This window comes from Triturus cristatus, chromosome 5_2 (genome assembly GCF_964204655.1).
Source record: "Triturus cristatus chromosome 5_2, aTriCri1.1, whole genome shotgun sequence".
Classification (NCBI taxonomy): Eukaryota; Metazoa; Chordata; class Amphibia; order Caudata; family Salamandridae; genus Triturus; species Triturus cristatus.
Genome location: NC_140588.1, coordinates 982,266,849 through 982,290,553, shown reverse-complemented (window position 1 = coordinate 982,290,553; position 23,705 = coordinate 982,266,849). Strand labels below are relative to the sequence as shown.

The 23,705-nt window shown below is 45.5% G+C and overlaps 1 protein-coding gene across 10 annotated transcripts in view; it reads left to right on the top strand.

The window, feature by feature from the left end:
• The window catches only part of ATP7A (ATPase copper transporting alpha), a 481,542-nt gene that overhangs the window by 93,678 nt on the left and 364,159 nt on the right, over nt 1–23,705 (top strand). For all 10 annotated transcript variants that reach the window (XM_085608229.1, XM_085608231.1, XM_085608228.1 and 7 more), the window contains one exon: nt 20,909–21,398. In XM_085608229.1, the coding sequence (XP_085464355.1) occupies nt 20,909–21,398 (490 nt within the window). The remainder of the gene's footprint in view (nt 1–20,908; nt 21,399–23,705) is intronic.

Below are 23,705 nucleotides of genomic sequence, written 5' to 3'. Positions count from 1 at the left end.
TGTAGGGGCACAGTGCTCATGCAACTGTACCCTCACCAGTGGTATAGTGCACCCAGCTACAGGTGTGTCTTACGTATACCAAAGACAGTGGGTTGCAGGCATGGCACACAGGTAGGTGTGCCATGTCGACTCTTGACTTTTCTCTGCACCAAAACACGGAGCCCGCAATGGGGGGGGGGCCTTAGCTGGCCGCAGTAACCTTGGTACCCAGGGTACCCTTTACAGTGGACTTGCATGTGGCCAGAGAGGTGTCAATTAGGGTTACAAGGTACAGTTTTGGGAAACAACACAGGCCCTGGGAACCTGATTGGCAGGGACCCAGGGCACATCAAGTCAAAGTGCATCTGAAGTCTGGCAAAAAGTGGGGTGGTGGGGGGGAGAGTTTACTGCAACGGAAATCCACTTTCCTACAGTGTGTACACATGATCTTTTGTTTATAAAACAAATTGAGTAAATTGAATCATTAATCAATTGAGGTCCTATCATCGATCAGTCATGGAGAAGCCCTCGCCATATGTATGTCCCTCAAGAGATTCTAAATGAAATTCAGAAGAGTAGCACCCAATTTATCCGACTTCTGAATTAACCCTGGCGTCAACTTATTTAATTATTATTCAACAATGTTTAATCAACATTTGCACCGCCCCATCTTCATATAACTCATGCAACACATTCTGAAGCCCTACTAGCTGTGTATTACTTTGTAAGAGATACATTAATAGTTTGTATAGAGTTTTCAATGTGACCTTCCAACTTTCTGACGCCTTGAGCAAGAGCAATCTAATCTGTCCTAACCCTTGCAAAAGGTAATTAGATCAATTCGAACCTGCACATAAGTGGATAATGCAGAAGCCATGATGCCCTCCTGCTCTTTCTGCCGGGTCTGGCCATGAAAATGTCATAGGAAAGTGGTGTAAATGATGACTCTAATGTGTAATTCAATCACACCTTTGTCCCTGGGCTGTTTTGACTGCTCTTGCTATAGCAGCATCTCCTTGTAATGCAATCACCTCTGACTGGCCTACGTTGTAGCCTTTTTGCCAGTAGGTAAAAAGTATTTGTTTTAGTTTTATTGTAATACAAATTACATTAATGAGATTTTTAGATTCTGGAAGGTAAAGTGCAGATCCAATTAAGGTTGATCATGACCTGAAGGAAAAGAAAATCCCATTTCCTTCTCATTATACAGAGTGCAGTTTTGCGTCTGTTCTTGCAGGCCACTTGTTTGAAAAACATCTTCCTGCCTATATTTCTCGATCTAACCTGCATTCGGGTGTATTCATCTAGCTCAGAATAGCATACATTGACCCTTTCCAAGTTTTCAGGATCATCACAAAAACCCACGAAGGAAGATGAAACAAATCGAGATGGGACTGTGTTACACAGTCAGTGGTTATGTTGATACTTGCGACCTTGAGTTGGACCCTCTCAGACCCTGTTTAGGAGTGGAGGGGAACAGAACAGATGGGGGCTGCTGGGCCCCAGCCGTTGTGATTAAGATAGTTTGCCACTGAGATCCTGAAGTCCATCCTACTATGGCTCTACAATCTGCACTTGGCTCTGAAGGTAGCGGGAGCGAGCAGTACGAGGCTTCTCAGGGAGGTAGTGGGGGTGGGGGGAGAGGGGAGTAAGGCAATAGCTCATAACTCAACAGTCAAACAATAGACACAATGCATGTGTTGTAAGGCCCAGTGCTTATCTTATTAAAGTACTTACTGTCGCTCATAAGATCCTGTTGCAATGGTTGCGGGAGATTGATATCAGTGGTAAAGCTCTTTCCCGGTTCAGTTCCTTCCTATCTGACAGATCTTTCCAAGTCATCTCTCCGCCCTACCACTCCCAGACTCAATTGCTACGCTATGGGATCCCCATGGCTCTGCATTGGGGGGGACGCCAATACCATGTTCAATATCTACATTCTTCCTCTGGCTTTGGCTGTGAAATCTCGCAACATAACCCTGGTATCCTACGCTGACGACACGCATCTGGTGTTCTCCTTCTCCAACGACCCTATGCCGAATCCTGCCCAATTTCAAGAAGACTTGGTCGTCATCTCTGAGTAGATGCGGCCGATTGCCTTCAGTTAAACTCAAATAAATCTGAAATTCATCTCCTAGAGAGAGATACTCACCTATGGGTCAACCACTGGTAGCCTCAGCTCTAGGACAGCACTGGAATGAATTACCACTAGAACTCCGGCTTACCGATGACCACATGGTATTTAGGAAGAAACTGAAAACTTATCTGTTCCTAGGGTTTGATCAGTGACTTGGAGATCTTTCCCCATTATTTCACTCCCACCTGGGTTGCGCTCTCCTTAGCGCCGTGATATCCATCCGGATGAATGTTGCGCTGTATAAATTAATAAATAAGAAATAAGATAGGACTGCCCTGCAGCCTAAAACTGTGGTTATGAACCTGGGAGTCAGGGTAGACAGTGCTGTGTCCTTTTAAACTCAGGCAAAATCAGTAGCAGGCATCAGTTTTGGACTCTTACGAGGCCTAAAACCCATTCTGAGACTCTTTGATTCCCATACTCGTCAGATGAGCATCCAGTCCACCATTTTGTCTAGGCTGAACTGCTGCAATGCTTTGCTCCTTGGGGCTAATAAGACGGTGATCAAAAGGCTCCAGCGAGCCCAGAATGCTGCTGCATGGCTTCTTTTTGCTCATCTGTAGCATTGCTCAATCTCTGGTTTTATTCGCCGACTGCACTGGCTCCCAGTGGAGCCGAGAATTTGCTTTAGGGCCCTATGTATTTCTCATAAAATCTGCACGGGCTCCACACCCATCATCTTCGCTAACTTGTTCCGCCCCTATGTTCCCACTTGTGCCTTGCGTTCGGCAAACCTCCACTTAGCCTATGTGCTCCGGGTGAGAAGTGCAAGAGCCGGTGAGCTTCATTTATGTGAAAGCCCCCACCCTATGGAATTGTCTGCCTCTTCTATCAGGTGTATCCATGACCACTGGGCCTTCAGAAGGGCTGTGAAGACCTGGCTATTCTCTGTCTAAATTAGCTTTCCCTTTTCCGAATCTAGCGCTGAGACGCTCCGTTGCTGGGGAAGCCATGCTCTCTACAAATATTCTAACAGAACATAATATAAAATTATCCTAAAACATAAAACAACACTCTTCATTGTGGCTCAGTTGCAAGGTCACTAATCCAACTACGATGCCTAGTTAATCAACCCACTAACTATAGTGCCTTGCCTCCATTCTAAGAGTGATTATCTCATTTATAGAGATTCAACTTTAATGTAATTGAAGGCACAGGTGCAGTTCACAAGGCCTCTACTCCTTTGGAGTACCTTTGAGCTCAGTTCAGTAGTTTGTAGTCAAATTAAAAGGATGGCTTAGGTAACACTCACTGTTCCAGCTGCAGAACAGACTTTTGTTACCTGCTCATGCTGTCCCAGTTAGGCTGGTGCTCCTCTGGCTGGTGTTCTCAGCAGTATTTCAGGTGACCTGGGTCTGCAGTGGCAGTTTCACTTGGGACTGGAGGCGTGGTGGGAAAACAGCAATGCAGGCACTTGTCTTGCTAAATGCAAACTCCAGGCTGAGATCGAAGGGTGCTTCTTGTGGTTCGTTACAGCATCTGACCTATGTTCACACCAAAGGTGCTTCTTTGGACAGTTGGAGCTTCCAGGCCGAGGTCTGCTTTGGCGGATATGGCTGCTTTTTGTCTGTATTTGCCGACCTGTGTCTGCAGCAGCACCAAGTGTTGAGACATTGCAGGGATGCTGTATAGCATAGAAAAATGTCTTGGCTTGACTCTGAACGTAGTCCAGTGGGAAGGGGGATGTGATCGGAGACCCTTCACAATATAGGCTTGCTGTGCCTTTGCTCCCAAGGACTATCTGCAACTTCTGAGTGTTCTTCAAACTCTTTCCCTCTGAGAAGGTAAGCTTTTAAGTACTAGTCAGACCTTGAGCTTCTCCAGCAAGTTGCATAAACTTTAGATGATGCACCCTCAACTCTGGGAGACTGGCTGTCACACAGACAACAGATCTGGTCACACAGCAGCTCTTAGAATACTTAGCGGAGCGCTCCCTTCCTTGGTAAAGAAGAACTTGGAACTGGGACATAGTGGGGTAGCTTTGATACAACTTATATGGAGATCTTCTTGTGAGGATTGTGGATACATTGTATGAAAGGGAACCAACTCAATCCAGGACTGAAACTTCAGATTCATTTTCTGGCTACTCCCCAGCCAAATCCTTTGTGCAAGATGATGGCTCTCACAGAAGGTTGCAATGGTGATCTGGCCATATAAGAGTATCCAAAACAAGGGCCCATTGATGTGTGAGATCTAGCGGCCATCAGTATTCCTGAAGTGCTAATCAGCAACATATAAAAGGGCAGGCCCACCTCAAAACATATTCGATGGGGTATTCTCCAACGACACTCGGTTGGCCACTGAAATGCCTTTTCCTCTCTCATGGTCCGACCACTATGCGATTCCCCTGGTTTTAACGACCTCCTCGTCCAGCAATAGGGGAAATAAGTCTAGTAAGTTTGAAACGGAGACGTAATTTAAAAAATCTAACTAACAACGTACTCGCTCCTAAACTTACAGGGCTATTGATTACCCCTGGGGAGGACGTAACTTCGGCAGTGGAGAGGCTGGAGAACGGCTTTACAACAGCCCTTGATGAACTTGCACCGGCCACTCTGTGCTATTCTGCCAGAAGAACCCCCTCGGCCCCCTGGTTCTCTGAACCATTAAGACTGCTTAGGCAGGGATTACGGAGACAGGAACGTCTCTGGCGGTCTAGTTGGGACTTGCGTGAGAGGGATAGACACAAAAATCTTTTGAAGACATATAAGAAGGAGGTAATAAAAACTAAACAAGAATATTTCACCTCTCTTACCTCCTCTCTTTCTTCACCCAAAGACCTCTTTAAAATCGTTGACACGCTCATCTCATTAAAGATGCCAGACCCGGTGGTTAGCTCACAACAGCTATGTAATGATATTGCACAATTTTTCAACACCAAGATTGTGGATATTCACTCAGCGTTAGAGCTACAAAAGGCGACTCTATCCACCTCCACAGGTTCTCCCATTACCGTGTTACCTCTACCTGAGGAGGTGTCCCTTGGATGTCTGTCCAGTTTTCCATCCCTTTCCCTACTGGATCTTGAAGTCCTTCTGGCCAAGGTTAGGTCGGGGTCCCCTTTAGACCCCTGTCCTCTGAAACTTCTTAAACAGTGCAAGGATTGTCTTCTCCCGCCCTTATTGGGTGTGATGAATGGGGCAATGAAGGAAGGGACCTTCCCCCCTCAGTGGAAGAAAGCGGTGGTCAAACCTCTTTTAAAAAATCCACACTTGATCCTGGTGTGCTTAAAAACTTGCGCCCCATCTCGCTGCTCCCAGCTCCCGCCAAGATGCTGGAAATTCATCTAAATAAGCATCTTGTCGACTTTCTGGAAACCCATGATCGGTTAGACCATTCGCAGCACGGATTCAGGAGAGAACACAGCACCGAATCTGCCCTTACCATCGTGCTTGATACCATTCGCACCAGGGTTGACAAGGGACTGACCACTCTCCTTATCCTGTTGGATCTCTCGGCTGCGTTCGATACCCTGTCTCCCGCAGTTCTAACATCAAGGCTGAGAGAGATAGGGGTGGAAGGAACGGCACTTAGTTTGCTGGCATCCTTCCTGAATCAGAGGGAACAGAGAGTAAAGCTGGGGGAGTTTTTGTCTCCATCCCTTCCTGTGCATTGTGGGGTCCCTCAGGGGTCGGCATTAAGTCCGACCCTTTTCAACATCTATGTTACCCCACTTGCCAGGCTTATTAGATCCTTTGGGATGGAGGTAATCTCCTATGCCAATGATACACAGATTCTGCTGTCTTTTACCCAACCTGCTATCTTGGCTGCCTCTAATTTTAAAAACTGTATGAAGGCAGTCGCTCAATGGATGGTGTGTAACTCATTGAAGCTTAATGGAGAAAAGACAGAGATTCTGGTGTTTGGGGGAAAGGAGGATTTTTGGTCGGCTGATTGGTGGCCTTCCACTATGGGGGTGTGCCCCTCACCGACGACTCTGGCCAAAAACTTAGGTGTCTTGATCGACCCCCTCCTGAGGATGGATCAACAGGTAAAGAGGACCATCTCCACCTGCTGGGGCCTCATAAACATCCTACGGAAGATTAGGCACTATTTGTCTTTCCAGGCCAGGAAACAAATAGTCCTGGCACTGATAGGTTCCATACTCGACTACTGTAATGCTCTTTATTTAGGCATTAACAAGGGCCTGGTAACCCGTCTCCAAATGGTGCAGAATGCTGCCGCTAGACTGGTTCTGGATCTGCCCAAACGGGCCTCTGCTCACACGGCAAGAAGGACCCTACACTGGCTTCCAATTGAGGCCAGGATATCCTTTAAGTCCTTGACTCTGATTTACAGAGCTCTGGCCACTAATCGGTCCGGAGGCTTGAATGATTTGTTGGTCCCTTATACACCTTCTAGAACCCTCCGGTCGTCCAACAAGTTCTTGCTTCTAGTTCCCAGGATACGTAAAGCTAAGTGGGGAGGCAGAGCCTTTTCAACTCTCGCTCCTAAGCTGTGGAACACTCTGCCCTTGGAGATTAAATCTCTTCCTTCTGCGCAGGCTTTTAGGAAGGCCCTTAAGACATGGTTATTCGCCAATGCCTACGCTTAGACATGATCTGCCTTACTTTTGAACTGTTTTGGTTAGGCGCCTTGATGCCTTCGGGCTAAGTCGCGCGTTTACAAGTCTCCTTTCATTCATTCATTCATTCACCTTCAACAACAGAAACTGCTGTCACTCCTCTCACCATCTACCAAATGGCAGTTGTAAAAAAAGTGGGTTTCTTTTGCAGTAACCCCCTACTCTTTGCCAGATTTCTGAGGCACTTTGACTGAGTGTGCCCTGGGTCCCTGCTAATCAGGTACCCAGGTCTTGTGTTCTGTCCTTAACCTGCACCATTGTTTCCACAATTGGCAAAACTCAGGCCTATCTGTAAATCCCTTGTAACGGGTACCTATGGTACAAATGGCATGGTATCCAGTGAATAGTCTCTGAGCACTGCAGCATGTATTATGCCACCTTCCGAGACCTCTCACCACAGACATGCATCACTGCCATTGCAGCCTACGTGTTTTGGGGCAGCTAAAACTGATGAGTCGACATGGCACACATGCCTGTGTGCCATGCCTGCCCAGCTCTGCATGAGGCCTAGGTAAGTCACCCTTAAGGCAGGGTATACCACCCCTCATGTGAGGACCTATCTGCATGAGCAGACAGTCCCCTATAATATCTATGGCCATTCTTGAATATTATAAGTGCCCAGTAAAGCCATACTGAGTATATGGGCTGGAAACTGGTAATTACGACTTTCCCAGCACCATATTGGCTTTACTGAATCCTGGGATGTTTGGTAGCTAACAACTCAGAATAATAGGCCTGCACTGATTCATTGATCAGAATTATTATTCCATGCACTCAGGGGTCCCTTCTAGAGGGGACCCCTGAACCAAACCAGCATCTGGTGGGTTCCTGACTGGCGACCACCTGCCTGCCACCACAAGACACGTTTCTGGACCCGTTGGGTGGGATCATTCGCTTCTTGGGCCCAGAAACGAAGCCTTACCTGGGCAGAGCTGTTCACACCTCCCCCAGGTCAGGAAGAGCCATCTGTGGGCCTTGTCGCCTTTACAAAGCGAGCCCAAGCCTCTCCTGCTATCAGAAACGGTCCCCCTTCCTGTGTCACCCCCTTTGCAGTGGGGAGACAGGTGAGAAACACTAGAACAGCCCAGTCTGCCAATCCCACCCCTCAGGTGGGGGAGGCGAGGTGAAGCCAACTCCTCAGTGCGCGCCATCTTGCAGATGGCAGGCACCATCCAATCAGGGTTAGGGATTGTGCCCACTCCCCCACGTGGGGTGAGCACACCAAGGTTGTTGTCACCCTAAGGCCAGTAGCCCATTGACTACTGACCTCGAGACCCCTAAAACACTCCCTAAATACAGTATTAAGGGGGCAACCCTGAACCCAGAAAGCAGATTCAACGTGACAAGAAGAAGACGGACCGAAGAGCCGTGCTGCAGAAGAGGAGGACAATGACAATTGATTTGAAATCCCTGAAAGCTAAACCCGGTGTGTTCTGCAGCCAGCAGCCAGCAGCCTCCACGAACCCCGGGAACCTGCCCTGCCTTCCTAAAGAACTCTGATCTCCCGTGGACACTGTATTTATCCAGCACCAACCCAAGCCAGGACTCCAGATCCAGCCAGATCCGCAAATCCTCACCACTGTGCACTGAGTTTGAGTGGCCCAACACCCCAGCGATGTCCCCCCGGTGATCCTGACCTGTGTTCCAGCATTGGACAACCTCCACCGACCTTCTCCTCGACGCCTGCAGCCTCATCCTGAAGGGCCCCCCGATCTCGACCGGAACCGGTGAGAAGTACCTGACACGAAAGGACACCCCTGCATCCGCAGCTCCTGAGAAATGAGGTGCCCGACCAACAGTGTCCTGGTGTCAACTTCACCCTCCAGTCATTCGTACTCTTCGTCCAGTCTTCTGGCTCCATCCTGCAGTCCTTTTCTGCGACCAACATCCTCCATAAGAAAGCCTGGGCTCCGGACACCTCCTGAGCACCCTGCACCCAACCGCCCCTGCGTCACTGGTGGTGTGGATTTGGTGCTAACCTGGGACCCCCTTTGCCCTGACCTTAACCCTAGCAGCTTGGCTCCCAAGACGAGTGGCCTGCCCATGAACAGCCCCCAACCGAGGTGCCCCATTAACTAACATTGGCACCATGAACTCTGCACCCGGCCGCCCTAGTGCAGCTGGTGGTGCCCCTTGAGTGCCAACCTAAACCTTGGCTCTACCCCCCAAAACTCTATATCATAACCGTCTACTTTCCTGTAAACTGAGCACTTCGTTTTTCTCCATAGGATTGTATGGTGGGTTTTCTCTGTGTTGAACTGACTAGTACTGCAACAAAAGTAACTTAGTGCCTTTAAAAGAGTTAACCTGTTTACTGATGCCTTGTGTTACTTAAACTGTGCTATGGGTTTGTTTCATGCCACACTAGCAAAGTCATCTGAAAGTGATTTCAAGTGTTTTTGAAAAGCTTACAAAACGTTTTCTCAACTGCAAAAGTGATCTGAATGTTACTACAGAACCAGTGCTCACTGTGTTTTGAAAAGTAACATTGTTTGAAAATTATAATTTACCTACTACTAAGTCAATCTTGGTTCTAGAAATAAAACAACAAAATAACTTTTGACACAAACAATTGGTCTGGATTCAGTCTTTGAGTGTGTGCCATTATTTTTTGCCTGAGTGTGTACAACAAATGCATAACACTACTCTCTGATAAGCCTGACTGCTCAGCCACACTACCACAAAAGAGAGTAAGGTATTATCTACTTTAGCCTCTGCTGTACCTCTGGGGATCCACTGGACTCTGTGCACACTTTACCTTACTTTGGTATAGTATATACAGAGTTAGCTTCCTACAGCAGGGCTTAGGAAGAACAGGGTAGGTACTGGAGGCCTATGGGTGAGCCTTGACTCCATCCTCCCTCACTTCAGTAGCTGCGCCTTCTCTGTCCAGCCACAGGAATACAGGCAGTACACTTCCTCTTTCTGAGCTACCCATACACTATCTTATGCCATGTGTGTGTGTGTGTATATGTATGTGTGTGTGTATATATGCATGTGTGTGTATATATATATATATATATATATATATATATATTTGTTCAGTCACCTATAACTATGCTTCATCGCCATCTGAACTGGTGATTGATGGAGTGAATAGAATAGTGTCTGTGACTGTGCTGCAGAATAAGTTTTGTCTCCTTAGTACTGAACTAAGATGTTACTTGTGGGCCCTTTATGCTGCATGGGTTCACAGTCGTGTTCCCACTACCTGAAATTATAATTACCTGGTAGAGTAAGAAGGTAGTAAGTTGGAAGCTTCTGGTCTTATTGTTCCTCCGGGGCAGAGAGCACATCTGAAACAATTACTGGAAAGAAAACTCCCCCAAGATAGGATGAGCATTTCAACTTTGAGATACTGCAGACTCTGATTATCAGTGGCATGACCCCCTGCATGAAAAAAAGCATAGTATAAATTCAGCCCCCTCCTCCCCCATCTCCCCCCAACAGTACTTGGTTCATAGTTTTGACTCCAAACCCAAGGCCACTGCACCAACCCGACAGAGAAGATGACAAAAGCCATGAATGGAATCTGTGCATGGTTTCCATTCTCCCACCAGATTTAGCCCAAGTCCAGTGAAGGTTGTAGAATTATTTTGCTACTTGACCCGTGAAGATGACCTAGATGTTCCTGCTTCAGGGAGGAGCTTTACTGTGCGTGTCAGACGTAGTGACCTGATGATGACATGAAAGTACTAGGCCCGCTAACTGAAAGGGCAAGCATGGGGCAGCTTGACTGATAGACTGCGATAAATTAAGCCCAGCTCAGCAGCCTAACAGAAGATTTATGGCTGGATTGAGGAACTGCTTCATCCCTTTTGTCAAAGAGGGTGGTCTTCTGACCTTTTAGAAATTACCTCAAACCCATCGTCCAGGTAAAGAGAATGGTGCCACAGATAAGGGGAACGGTCTCTTCTTTATCATTATTTTCTCCCTCTTAAAGTAACCACTGCTCCAGATAATGGATGTATAAGATATGATGCTCACAAGTTCCTAATAAGGATATTGTTCCACACTGGAGGATGAAGCCAATCAGAATAAAACGCCTCCAGTACTATTGTAGAAGCACAAATAAATAATTGGCTAAGTGGTGATGACTTGGTGCCTAAAGAAGGAAGTAACTAAGGTTAAAGACAATCCTCCCATGGTAACACCAGTCCAGTTGGAGGTATTTTATTTTAAGTTGGATAAAGTTACAAATGTGCTGATTCTTCAATCTAAGATGTTGACTGTTCGTGAAGTTTGGGCTTACTGTTTTGTGGGTTGGTGATGTTTCCTTCCACCTCATTACTAGGCGGATGCTGCCAAGAAGTATAGGTTTTGCCCTTCAGCAGTAACTGCTCCTGATAGTTTATGAATTGGTTGACTATCCCTCTTCTCACAATGAAACTCTAGCATCTTCCCCACAAAGTCTGGAGATTGTTGAAATACTTCACAAAAAAAGGATTAGGAGGAGGGTCCTAGGGAATCGTTTAGAGACCTGCACAGGATTACATCCCCGATTCTTAACTCAAATACATCATACAAAATCATTGGGTCTTTCGTGAAAAAAGTGAATAGTCAGAGACACTAACAAGATCACACAGACCTAACTGTGGTATAATCCCTTTCAGGACATAATCCCTCACCCACCAAAGGTGGCATGCTTCATCATCTGGGATTCTCCTCTTGGTGGAAAAACCTAGTTCCACCAAAGGCTACAACCCCCTCTCTGAGAGGGAGGAGCTCAGGGATGTTTTGGTATCTATTCTACAAGAATAGGTTTGGGAGAGGGCGCAACACAATAAAAAATTATTAACGAATAGGGAGTGATGTTAAAACTAACTAGTGAGAACAAATGTGTGCTTTATTTGTGTGTTCTCACTGTCGGGATTAAACAAGCATTGGCATAGCCAATAGGTCTCGCTTTTGGGACCTTCTAAGTATTTAGTTATGCAGCACAATATCCTTGGTGCAACCACATCAACTGTTGTGTGGCTAAACACTTATAAGGTCCCAAAGGCAAGACCTATTGGCTATGCCAATGCTTGGTGTGGTTGTGTGTGTGTGTGGTTGTGTGTGTGGTGTGTGGTTGTGTGTGTGGTGTGTGGTGTGTGTGTGTGGTGTGTGTGTTTGGTTGTGTGTGTTTGGTTGTGTGTGTTTGGTTGTGTGTGTGTGTGTGTGTGTCGTGCTGTGGTTGTGTGTATGTGGTTGTGTGTATGTGGTTGTGTGTATGTGGTTGTGTGTATGTGGTTGTGTGTGTGGGGTTGTGTGTGTGTGTGGGGGGTGTCTGTGGTTGTGTAGTTGTGTGGGTGTGTGTGGTTGTGTGTGTGGTTGGGTGTGGTTGTGCGTGTGGTTGGGTGTGGTTGTGGTTGTGGTTGTGTGTGTGGTTGTGTGTGTGGTTGTGTGTGGTTGTGGTTGTGTGTGTGGTTATGGGTGTGGTTGTATGTGTGGTTGTGGGTGTGGTTGTGTGTGTGGTTGTGTGTGTGGTTGTGTATATGGTTGTGGTTGTGTGTGTGGTTGTGGATGTGGTTGTGTGTGTGTGGTTGTGTGGTGTGTAGTTGTGGTTGTGTGTGGTTGTGGGTGTGGTTGTGGTGTTGTGTGTGTGTGGTTGGGTGTGTGGTTGTGTGTGTGTAGGGGTGTTGTGTGTGGTTGTGTGTAGGGGTGTTGTGTGTGGTTGTGTGGTTGTGGGTGTGGTTGTGTGTGTGACAGTAATACTAAAAGCATCTCAAAATAAAGGAACACAAACATCGAGTTTGTGGAAAGAGAAAGCACGTTGTAAGTCAAACGGGCGCAGCAAAGCATTAACACAACAACAAAACAAACAAGATCACTTAGCGAAGACAGAGTGCCGATAATGGGTACACACAGCCCATCATCTTAAGAGTTCGATTGCAGCCAATGTGCACTCAAACCTGCCCCATCCTTGTGAGTTGCACCCCATATTTCATGAATTGTAACTGCTGCACCCACGATAGTGCGTTGAGATCTAAAGCGCTACATAGGTCTACTTGATTAACCAGTCGCCAACATGCTGTGCTTTTAAAGAGAATGTGCCAAAAGTTTCCAGCTTCCTCATCATCTCCTCATGAAAGCGCCAACGAAAGGACTCCCTGAATGGTGCAACGGACATGAAGCAGCCGCTGCGATCAGAAATAAACACTGTGAATGTTGTCCAGTTTCACAGTAACATTTCCTTAATGTTCTTTAAGTCACAAAACAGTACTACTAAAAGCATCTCAAAATAACGGAACACAAACATCGAGTTTGTGGAACAGGAAAGCACATTGTAAGTCAAAGGGCGCAGCAAAGCATTAACACAGCAACATGTTCTTTGATATTTGATGTTCTTTGAACGAGAACATCAAAGGGGCGCCGCGAAAGTGATCGCGGGTGAAAGTGAAAGTGATCGCGGGTGCTTAATGAGCATGACGAGGTTTGCCAGCCTCTGCTCCTAAGCGCGCCCGCGCACATGCACTGTAGCTCTAGGCTGGCCATAGTAGCATTTTTTGAATCCTCACAAAAAGTCTCGCCAGACCAGCGCATGCGCTGGGTCAGGCGAGACCTAAAAATGGTGCACCTGCAATATGGATTTAAACCGCATGTATCCGACGATGTGTGCAGCCTCATCCAGGTCCGGGGTATCGATGGAGAGAGCGGTGCCCCCCTTCCCTGAGCTGTCGCCAGGTAGAGGTGAGGTATTCTACCCAGACATATCGGGTACAGTCACCATTCTTTGAACTGAAACGGATGTACAAGTGGTTCCGTATTTCAATATCACTATATATATTTTTGTGTTCACCATTCACGTGTTCATTTGCAGCAGCATCTCCTTAGGTCCTGACGAAAAAACTGACACCTGACGGGTCATCACGGCTGAAACATGTTGACCTTCTATTTCGTCTGACACATGCGGTTTAAATCCATACTGCAGGTGCACCGTTTTTAATCCTGACAGTGAGAACACACAAATAACGCACACGTTTGTTCTCACTAGTTAGTTTTAACATCACTCTACACGTTAATAATTTTTTGTTGCGCTGCACCCTCCTCTAAACCCATTCTCTCTCATCTGGTGGATTTAGAATATCCTTGTAGAGTAGATACTAAAACATCCCTGAGCTCCTCCCACTCAGAGAGGGGGTTGTAGCCCTTGGTCGAACTAGGTTTTTCCGCCAAGTGGAGAATCCCAGATGATGAAGCATGCCACCTTTGGTGGGTGCGGGAATACGTCCTGAAAGGGATTATCCCACAGTTAGGTCTGTGTGATCTTGTTAGTGTCTCTGACCATTCACTTTTTTCATGAACGACCCAAGGATTTTGTATGATGTATTTGATTGTTGAAATACACCAGAGAATAAGCAGCAGAGGAGCCCAAAAAACAAGAAAAGATCAGGTACAGAAATCAAAGGCAAATGTGTGGTGGACTTACTGGTAATAAACAGAACTGTGATACCGTGGTCCTGCCACCAACCCTTAATACAGTGTAGCAGAACAGGAAACAGTTGATTGGTGTAATGAGTGCAAGACCGGGGTTGGACTGGGCTGCCTTCTTAGATAATATGTCTAGGTGCTATCTCACCTTGAAAACTGAGGTTTATATTTAAGTGGATAAAGTCTTTGTGAAACTGAGAGGCATGCCATAAACAGATTAAGCAGGTCTGATTCTGCCTTAACAAAAACTAACATATTTCTGACCGAAAATCTCTGTCAGAATAAGGGAAAAGTCACTGCATGATGTAAAAAACGTTAAGTGAAAATGGGAATAATGAAATTCTACTAAAATTTAGTAAAAAAAAAAAACTTCTGTCGGGAGCCGGAAAATAAAACGAGCTCTGAGAGGTTATTGTGAGTACAATGCATCAAGGGTAGTGGAAGCTCCTGGAGCATTAAAGACAGGACTCATTTTAACAGCTTTTAGTGTAAGCTTATCAGTGTGCTTTTTTCCCTACATGTTGACCATGTTCAGGGGTGTGGAGTTTAATAAAATATCTACTCGTCTATGGGACAGGTTGCTCCATAAATATACTTGTCCTGTAACAAAATCCACTTGTCCCTTTGGTGCCATATAGTGCGGCGAAAAATCGTGGCAGAAATCTCATTATATAAGAGCCCTGATATAGCCTCCCTGATTATGCCAGGTCTCATACCATAGTAGTGTTTGAATACTTGCAATCCCCGTATGTTGCAATGTTTCTGCAGCTCTACATACTGGGGCTGAAGGTAGTGGTAAGCAATAGTTCCAGGGTTAGAATGCCCTTTTTAGTCTGTGCAAACCTACTAACATGCATGTTTTAAGGGTTTTCAACAACTCTTCTCTAATCTTTTCCCATACTGAGAAATGTTGGAAATTTACTCATGACAATGACAGATGTAAACCTTCTTCCAGAGTTGGGAAAAAGTGGTTGGAGGGATAGTGAACTTGCAAACACTGAGATTTTCGCCTGAGCAAATCTACACATTCACATTTGCTCATGCTAGAATGCAGTTCACAAATATTCTCTAAGAGTACTCTTTCTTGTCCTACTTCTGTAAATTCTTGGGAATTCACGAAAGCCATATAGCTGCACTTAATGCAAGGACATGTACCCGGGGTGCTCTTTTGAGACTTTCTTTAATAATTGGGCCCCTAATTTGGTTTAGCGTTGACGATGACCTTTTGCGTCCATTAAAATTCTGTCTCGTTCTCTGTATCGACTGACTTCACTATGAGTGACAGCATTCTGCTCTTTCACAAGGAGCATATCGGCACACAAAGTAGTTTTCTTCAGTTGGCCGTAACTACTGTGGCAATGTGTGCTTTTTGAGACCCAAATGTTTTTTCTTTTGCCAATGTTTGTTATAATGGTGAGACCCCGGCAGCTCCCACACCAATAAGGTTTTACAAAAACCATGCCAAAACGAGTCACACATTGACAAAACCAAAACCTGACCACCAATTTCAGACCTATTGGCTTTGCCAATGCTTGTTTATTTTTGTTTCCCATAATCTTATTGAAAGTGGTTACACTGATTTTCCATTATGAATATTTGGGGGAAATACTAGCATGTATCAACACATGTTACTAAATGATGCTGCAAAGAAATGGTACCTGAAATTCACAGTAGTTTAGCGAAAAGTATTTTTTTTTCTGCTTTCATTTTTTTATGAACATTTTATTTTGAAAGCAAAGAATCATCAATCATGCTTTCAAGCTTCTGCAAATATTTGCCTCAAATCGGAGAGCATTCTGGGAGCATCATGCATAGCCTCAAATTGCTAAACTTTGAAAACGTGAGTACACATTTTTATTCTGGAACCACTGTCAGTAGTGCAGTCAGAGCTTACAACACTTACTTTGAGCGCTCACCCTAATAATAAAGGCTTTCAATTAATGAACCATAAATACAAGTTTGAACAGTATTAAGATATGGACAAAAATATTATCTTAACTGCAGACCGTGCCCTTCCCCGATACATAATGTGGTACGGCAAACTGGCAGCCAAAGGGTTTGTGCTGCAGGGGGTTGGACCTACTTGTCCCAAGGACAAAATACATATGAAAACTTGCTGCCCTTGACCCCAAACAATCTGTCCCGGGCGTCCGGCTATAGGAATTCCACATCCCTGCATGTTTTGAACCCTTTTGAACCTCAGATGCTGCACTACAGGCTCGAAATTGGTTTTCTGAAGTCTTTTTTTTGATAAACAATTTTATTGATTTTCATGACACATAAACAGCAACACTGACCGTTTCTTCTTTCAGAACATGAAATACTGGCGTAGGCCATCATATTTGACTTTTTTAATAAACTTGTGACATATTGTGATCAAAGCCAGCCCATCTCGTTACACCAGCTCTAACATCCTATATTAGTAATCCCAACCATTTACCCCACACGCAGCCATGCTTGGCGGGGCAGCATCTTGCCTCATAGACAGGCTTTTCTTGTGCAGCGCACCAGTCCACCACTATGCACCATGTGACTATGCTTGGCGGTAGGGCTTTTCCATGCAGCCGCAGTGTCACGTTTGCCTACCATAATAGCCGTCCCCAGGAAGATCTTATCCGTCTGGTACCCATCCATGCCGTCCATGACTTCCGGGAGTAGGGTTAGGGGGTTAAGCGGGACCTCCCAGCCCAAAAGGTTGCTGAGCTCGGACACTAGTTTTGCCCAGTATGGGGTGAGGTGAGTGCAAGCCCAGACCATGTGAAAAAAGTCTGTGGGTTCCGTCTTGGGGTGAGATATGCGTACAATTGTACCAGTCGGAGCCTGGCAGAAATAGTAATCACTCTGGGAGTCATTAGGGCGTCTCTCCAGTCCTCGTCCTTCCATGGACTCAGCCATGTTTCCCACCAACGTCTAAGGGGGTCAAGAGAGCATGGGGAGTTGTTAACCAGTGAACGGTAAATCTTAGATACCCCTCCTTTCCCAAGATTGCCCATCAGGATTTGGGACTCTAGGAAACTAAATCTGGACATGTGGTACCTGCGGGTGCGTATGGGGTGAGAGGGTATCGGAGTTGTAAGTATTTGTAGAATTGTGAGGAGTGCAGTGAGTATACGGTCTGTAGGTCTTGGAAGGAGTGTAGATGATTACCCCTCCACACGTCCCCCAGTTGAGTTATACCAATTAGGTCCCATTTCCGAAATCTCTCTTTTGCCCTCACCTCACGAAGCCAGGTGCCGTGCCGCAGGGGGGTCTGCAGTGTTAGCTTAGTCTCCCAGTGTATGTGACGCAGAACAGAGCGTCAGGCGAGCAAGACCGCTCGAGTCACCACGGGGAGTGTGCGGGGGATCGGGGCTCCATAGAGCATCGCCTGGATCCGGGAGAGTCCTTGGCTCTTGAGTTCCACCCAGTAAGCCAGGTCGGACCAGTCACCATTAAACCAGTCATGCACCACTAGGAGGCGAGTAGCCAAGTAGTATAAGGAGAGATTGGTCATGCCCATGCTTCCGTTGTATGGGGCTTTTTGGCAGTGGATGAACGCCATACATGATCTCGAGCTACCCCAGAGGAATGCCTTGGTCAAGCTGTCTAGATCATGGAACCATCCACGAAGGAGGTAGACTGGGGTATTATGGATTATATTCAGGAACCGGGGGAGAAACATTTTAAATAAGGCGATTCTCCCCATGGGGTTGAGTGGAAGAGTTTGCCACTTGCTGAGGTCCTTATTGGTTTTCTTGACTAATGGGCTAATGTTAAGTGTCCATGCGAGATCCGAAAGTAACGTGACCCAAATACCCAGATATTTAAAGGACAGGCGTCTTATAGGAATGGTTGACTGCCAGTCTATGCATTCCCTTGATGTGTGAAGAGGCACCCATGTTGATTTTGTGGGATTCAGGCGTAGGCCTGAGGCCATTTTGAAGGATCGGAGAATTTGGAGGCACCTGGGGCCTGAGCGTGCTGGGTCTGCGAGGAAGAGCAGAACATCATCCGCATATAGTGCGATACGATCTTCGTGTGCACCCCGCCAGTGCCATCCCTGGATCTGTGTGTCTGCTCAGATGAGACAGGCTAGCAGTTCTATCTTCAGGGTCTTGGTGCCAACAGTAGATAAATACTAACTAGTAGAGGATACTTAACGCGTTAAGGAGCTGATGCGACAAGATGCACAGGAAAGGATAGAAAACCAAACGTATGGAAGGTCTTCCTGTATTTACCTTGGCATTACTGGCAAAGAAGGCTTTATGCAGACATGTCAGGTGGCTTCAATGAGTGTCACGGTTCGTCGAGTAAAAGAATCTCTACATGATGTTGAGATTCTTCTATCGGACCGATGCGTTTAAAGATTCTGATTGTCTTTCCCGACTGCCATTATTGATGGATCCCTGAGTAACTCAATGTGGAGCAGACATCCTTGTCCATGAGTTATTGTGTGCACAAGGATAGACGGATTCAAGCTATCTCTTTAAATCAACAAATCGTGACGCTCATTTACGCATCTGACATCAGCTCCTAGACTCGTTAAGTCTCTTCTACCAGATAGTATTTATTTACTGTTGCCACCAAGACCCTCTGATCACCTTACTCTTTTAGCGCCATGAAGAAAGTGCGACCCAAATATTGGGGTCCTCACCGAAATTCGCGTTGGCGCAAGCTTTGGAGACCATCACAATAGGACGTCTGTACACAGTCATTGTTTTGAAATATATCAACAAGTCATTGGCGAGGGCAAAAACTCAAGACATCGAGACACACTATATCATAACTATCCCAACTGAAGCATTTATTATAATCTCAGACCGTCCCGAAAACTGTATAGGTTCTTGTTCACCAGACTTTAACACTTTTTGTTGTTTTTCTAATGTGTTCATTGGATGTTGTATGAATGTGGTATGTGTGGAAGTTTTGACTAGAGGTTTTGACATTTTCTCTCTTGGTGTCTGTTTTCCATTTTTTCCATCTAGTTATTTACAAGCATATGACTATATATTATTTAAATTATTTTGTATTCAATATTGATAGCAAAAATGATAACATTTATTCAGTTTTCTCATTTTTGGATCTTTGTTCAATATATGTGCATGTACCTCAGCTGCGTTGATGGTCATTGTTGTTTCTTGGCCTCCTTAGGATTCCTAGCGAGCGTTGTCAAGATGGCGAGAGATACCGCCAACTAAAAACAAATACAGGCAGGATATTTTTGTATTCTCTAATGAAGCAAGCCAGTCTATATGCAACGACCCTTGACATGTTGCGGAGGTGACGCTGCTTACAGGAGCTATGTAAGACAAGCTCACCGTGCCCTAGACTTGCTGTCACCCATCTGACCTCCTGCCACAGCACTGGTTGTCCTAGAGAACCCACAGGTGGTTAGTTAGTCATGGCTTGGGCTGCTTGGTGCAAGATGGGAATCTTGCTTCGTGCTCCCAACAGCAGCATGTGGTAGTTCACAAGGGTGGTGCCTTGCTTATAAATTAATCTCACACTAAGGCTTTTGGATCCTGTTAGGTGTTGCAAGAGGTGTTTCAGAAGCCAGATAAGTCATCCTGAAACCTGATTGTTCAGTGCACTCCACCCTTATTCCTCTGTATTAATGTGCAGGTATGCTGGTGTAAGTGCTCTAGAGAATTTATAGGAGACTGATGCTGCGGCATGCTACTGTGCACCTGCTATTACTATACAGCTGCCATGGAACTAACCTTAATGTATGTAAATCTAAGAGCAAAACAAAACGTAATTTTACGCATAGAATGAACTTATCTTGTAAAAGTAATCATAAACTACTTTGTCTTTTAGAAGATGTTAGCCAACTTGTGGCAATCCATTGTACAGTCTCTGTGTGTCATCTGACACTTCGGTGGGTCAGCACCGGCTACTGCTGTCACTCTTCTTTCATGACCAATCTCCTTGGTACTTGGGTAGATTGATACTGGAGACAGATGGTGATTATGTAGACCCCATAGGCTGGCGTAGTGTGTATCTGATTATCTTGAGGTGTGTCATTAGTTTGCCTGGCTGTCACTCCTAAGGCTCTTTCAGATTAGCAGTATTGCCTTCTTTAATATGCACAGGCTTTCTGAATGAAATACTTGGCTACACCTCCTGAGCTACTCGGAGACCCCAGATAACTAGATAAGTCACCCTACTGTTAGGAGTATGCCCGTCGGACATTAAATATACAATTATTGTGTATTTGGTTTTAGTTTCTCTTAATGAGGCTACTTTTGGCCCGTCTATTAACCTTCCTTTGCCAGCAAAGGTGATGAGTAGATGATTACCAACAAGTATAATTATTTCTTGAACTACCTTCAGTTTGATTTCTTCTTGGCTGACATTCTTCCAGCCAATTTAATCTCTAATTGCTTTCTTTCATTCCTATGAGCCTTACAATGCTCTTTATTGACAAGTTTGACGTTTGTGCTGGTTTTGACATAAAAAATATTTTGTACCAGTTGTTTTTACCCGAATATTTTGTACCAGTTGTTTTTACCCGAATGCAACGCTGACTTGTGGGCCGGAGCTAAAGCGTGGGTGCTCCAGTGGGATGTGGCTCAGCACTAAAGAAGTTTCGTTCCCCACACAACTACTGTTGTCATGCACAATAGTTGGGCTTGCATGACGGAGGCTAGGAGATGTTCTCCTTTCTTGTGGACATGACTGTTAAGAGTAGGGGTGGAAAATGGCAAGGAATATTTCAAATTTATTCAAGAAACTTCTTTGGGCGATGTCTTATGTAGCACGTGTATAAAATTATGTTTGTACCAATGCTTCACACACTTTTCTCTCTTTCTCAGGTGTCCCTTGGAGAAAAGAATGCTTTCATCATTTATGACCCAAAGATTCAGAGTCAGGAGTCCCTGCGAGATGCTATTGAGGACATGGGTTTCGATGCTGCGCTTTCTTCTCCCAATCCACAACCGGTGGCAACAGACACAACTTTTCTTAACATCTCCACACTATCAACTTTATCAGGGGAAGAGATTAGAACTAAACTGTTACAGATCCAAGGAGTCCTGGATGTGAAAACCTCCTCTGAGCTCACTGCTGCTTCCATTACCTATATCCCCAGTTTAGTCGATTCCAGCCGGATCATGCAGCAGATACCAGGAATGGGGCTGGAGCTTCCTGCCCCGGAGAAAACCGATTCATCTTTGGAAGACCCTCGCCTGGTTCAGGCCAGTGAAGTGCTAGTGAAGATGAAGGTGGATGGCATGACCTGCCACTCCTGTACAAGTACCATTGAAGGAAAACTTGGAAAACTGCAGGGAATACAACGAATTAAAGGTACTCTGTTTATGAAATGTCTTGATTTTTTTTTTTCTTTTTTGTTTTTTTGGCTCAAGCTTTACTGCATAGTGTCCAACATAGACCCATAATTACTGGATCCATGACGGATTCAAGATGTCTGTCTAAATCTGAATGAAAGTCGTTTACAGTCAGTGGTTATTGTGAAAATGCAGCATTGATTCAACCCTTATGGATCTGTGCTGGACACCCAAGTTTACTGTTTGCCTGCAAGAATGCACTTTAGAAAACATGTCGGATTGTGCAATCTACAGTTTACCAGCTGCATGTCTGTCTGTCATTGAAAAAGAAGTGGGGGTGAAGAACTAGCAGCCTCAGTTATATTTTTATGTAGCTCACACTATATCTTGTGTTGTGATAGTGTTTTAGGAACGCATTATTTATTTACTTTGTAATAGAACCTTATGAAGGTCTACATGTCCGACCACTTCAGGGTGCCAGTATTCTAACACATAGAGCAAACTGTGTATCATTTTTAGGATTATAGTCCAGCAGGATGTAACGACTGGTCCTGCATCCTATATTCTTTTGGTCAGTTGCCTTGCTTTATTGGTGCTTAGACAAACACTGATCCGAATGATCTAGAAATTGTGTTTGGAGTCATGTAATATGAAGTACAAAAATCTTAATCGTTAAAACATAATTTAAAAATGTTTTTCCTGTTCAAACCTTTTGTTGTATTTTAAGACCTATCACATGAAGTGCATAAACTCAAGCACTTACCACAAATACTCAATGAAAAATTCCTCTGTACAACATAGCTCACTAGAAGGTTGACAGAGAAAACATACTGGCAGTCCACTATTGAGCTCTCTCTATGTGGACAAAAGGAGCCGCAAACAGTTTATCATATTAAAAATAATTCATAACTTATTTTAAATCCTGATTGGTTGTGTAGGAGAGTAGGATCTGCTTCTTATGGTTACCCCCACTTTTGCTGATGTTTCACTGTTTTTCGATTTTAGTCTGGCTGGGACTCTGCTATCCAGGGGCCCCAGCCTAGCTGCTTCCTCTCTAAATTGATTGCATGTACTTTAGGTACACCACAGATTGGATTCTGGGGTACCCTTATAAGTCCCTAGTATATGGTATCCTATATACCCAGGGCATAGGTACCCCAAAGGCCTCTCAGGGGCTGCAGCAGGTATTATGCCACCCCTGGGAAGCCATTCAAAATGACACCACATGTCTGCTACAGCAGCCTGTGTAAGTTGGTGTATGCACCCCTTACTCAGATATAGGTTCCCTATATCTATCCATATCACTGCATATATAAACCTATCAGTCACCCCTATGGCAGGCTTTATCAACCCTGATGCCAGGGTGCTGGGTTTTATGTGAGAGGGTGCCCATGCTTGAGCTGAGCCCCACTGCAGCCTTCGGAACATTTATTCCGGGGTTGTTTGTGATGCAGCCAAACCATATACTCTTAAGTGCATTATAACCTCGCGGTAAATACTAACTTTTGAATGGCTGCATAGAAACATGTTGTGTTTGGTGTCAAACACCTTGGAATCATACCTCCTCGCCAGTAACTGGTGGGAGAGGTATGATTCCACCCTACTAGAGGGAGAACCATGACTTCACCGGTACACCCGGTACCAGCTTCACAGACTCTGGCATCACAAAATGGATGCTGCCAGTCACAGACACGAGTCTGCTCTCCTGGTGCTGGACGAAACTCTGGCAGGGGAGGCCTGGACAATACGTTTCCTGTCACAGGGAGGTGTGACCACCTCCCAGACAGGCTTTAGTGTATTGGGGCTGGGTGGGTGCACTCCAAGAGTGCTTTGATGTCTGCACTGAGGGCGCATTTGGTGTCCCTGTGCATAGTCAAGCTCAACCCTGTTGCAGGGGCACTCAGCCCCTGCTCTGTGCGAAACTAGACAAAGGACATGGTGTAGCCACCCCTCTGTCCTGACCCTCCCATAGGTGAGTCCCCAGAGTTTGTCCCACCCCTTCCTTGGGTATAAAGTAGGAACCCCTGACTACTGGACTCTTGATTTACCTGGACGAAACTCTGCTACAGAATCCCAGAACTTCACCTATTTACACAACGTTGGATGACCGAAGAATCTCTCTTGGAGTAAAGGCGTTACTCTCCTGTAAGGCAGGCACCAAAGACTCATCTGTCCGGTTTGCAACTATGCAGCTCCTGAAGGACTCCGAAGACTTTGCAACACAGAAGGTGGGTTTCCAAGCTTCCCTGAGGCCGATCCATGCTCTCAGCAACCCTGAGATCCAAAGCCCTCGTGGGGACTGTGCAACCCGAACCCCAGGACACCG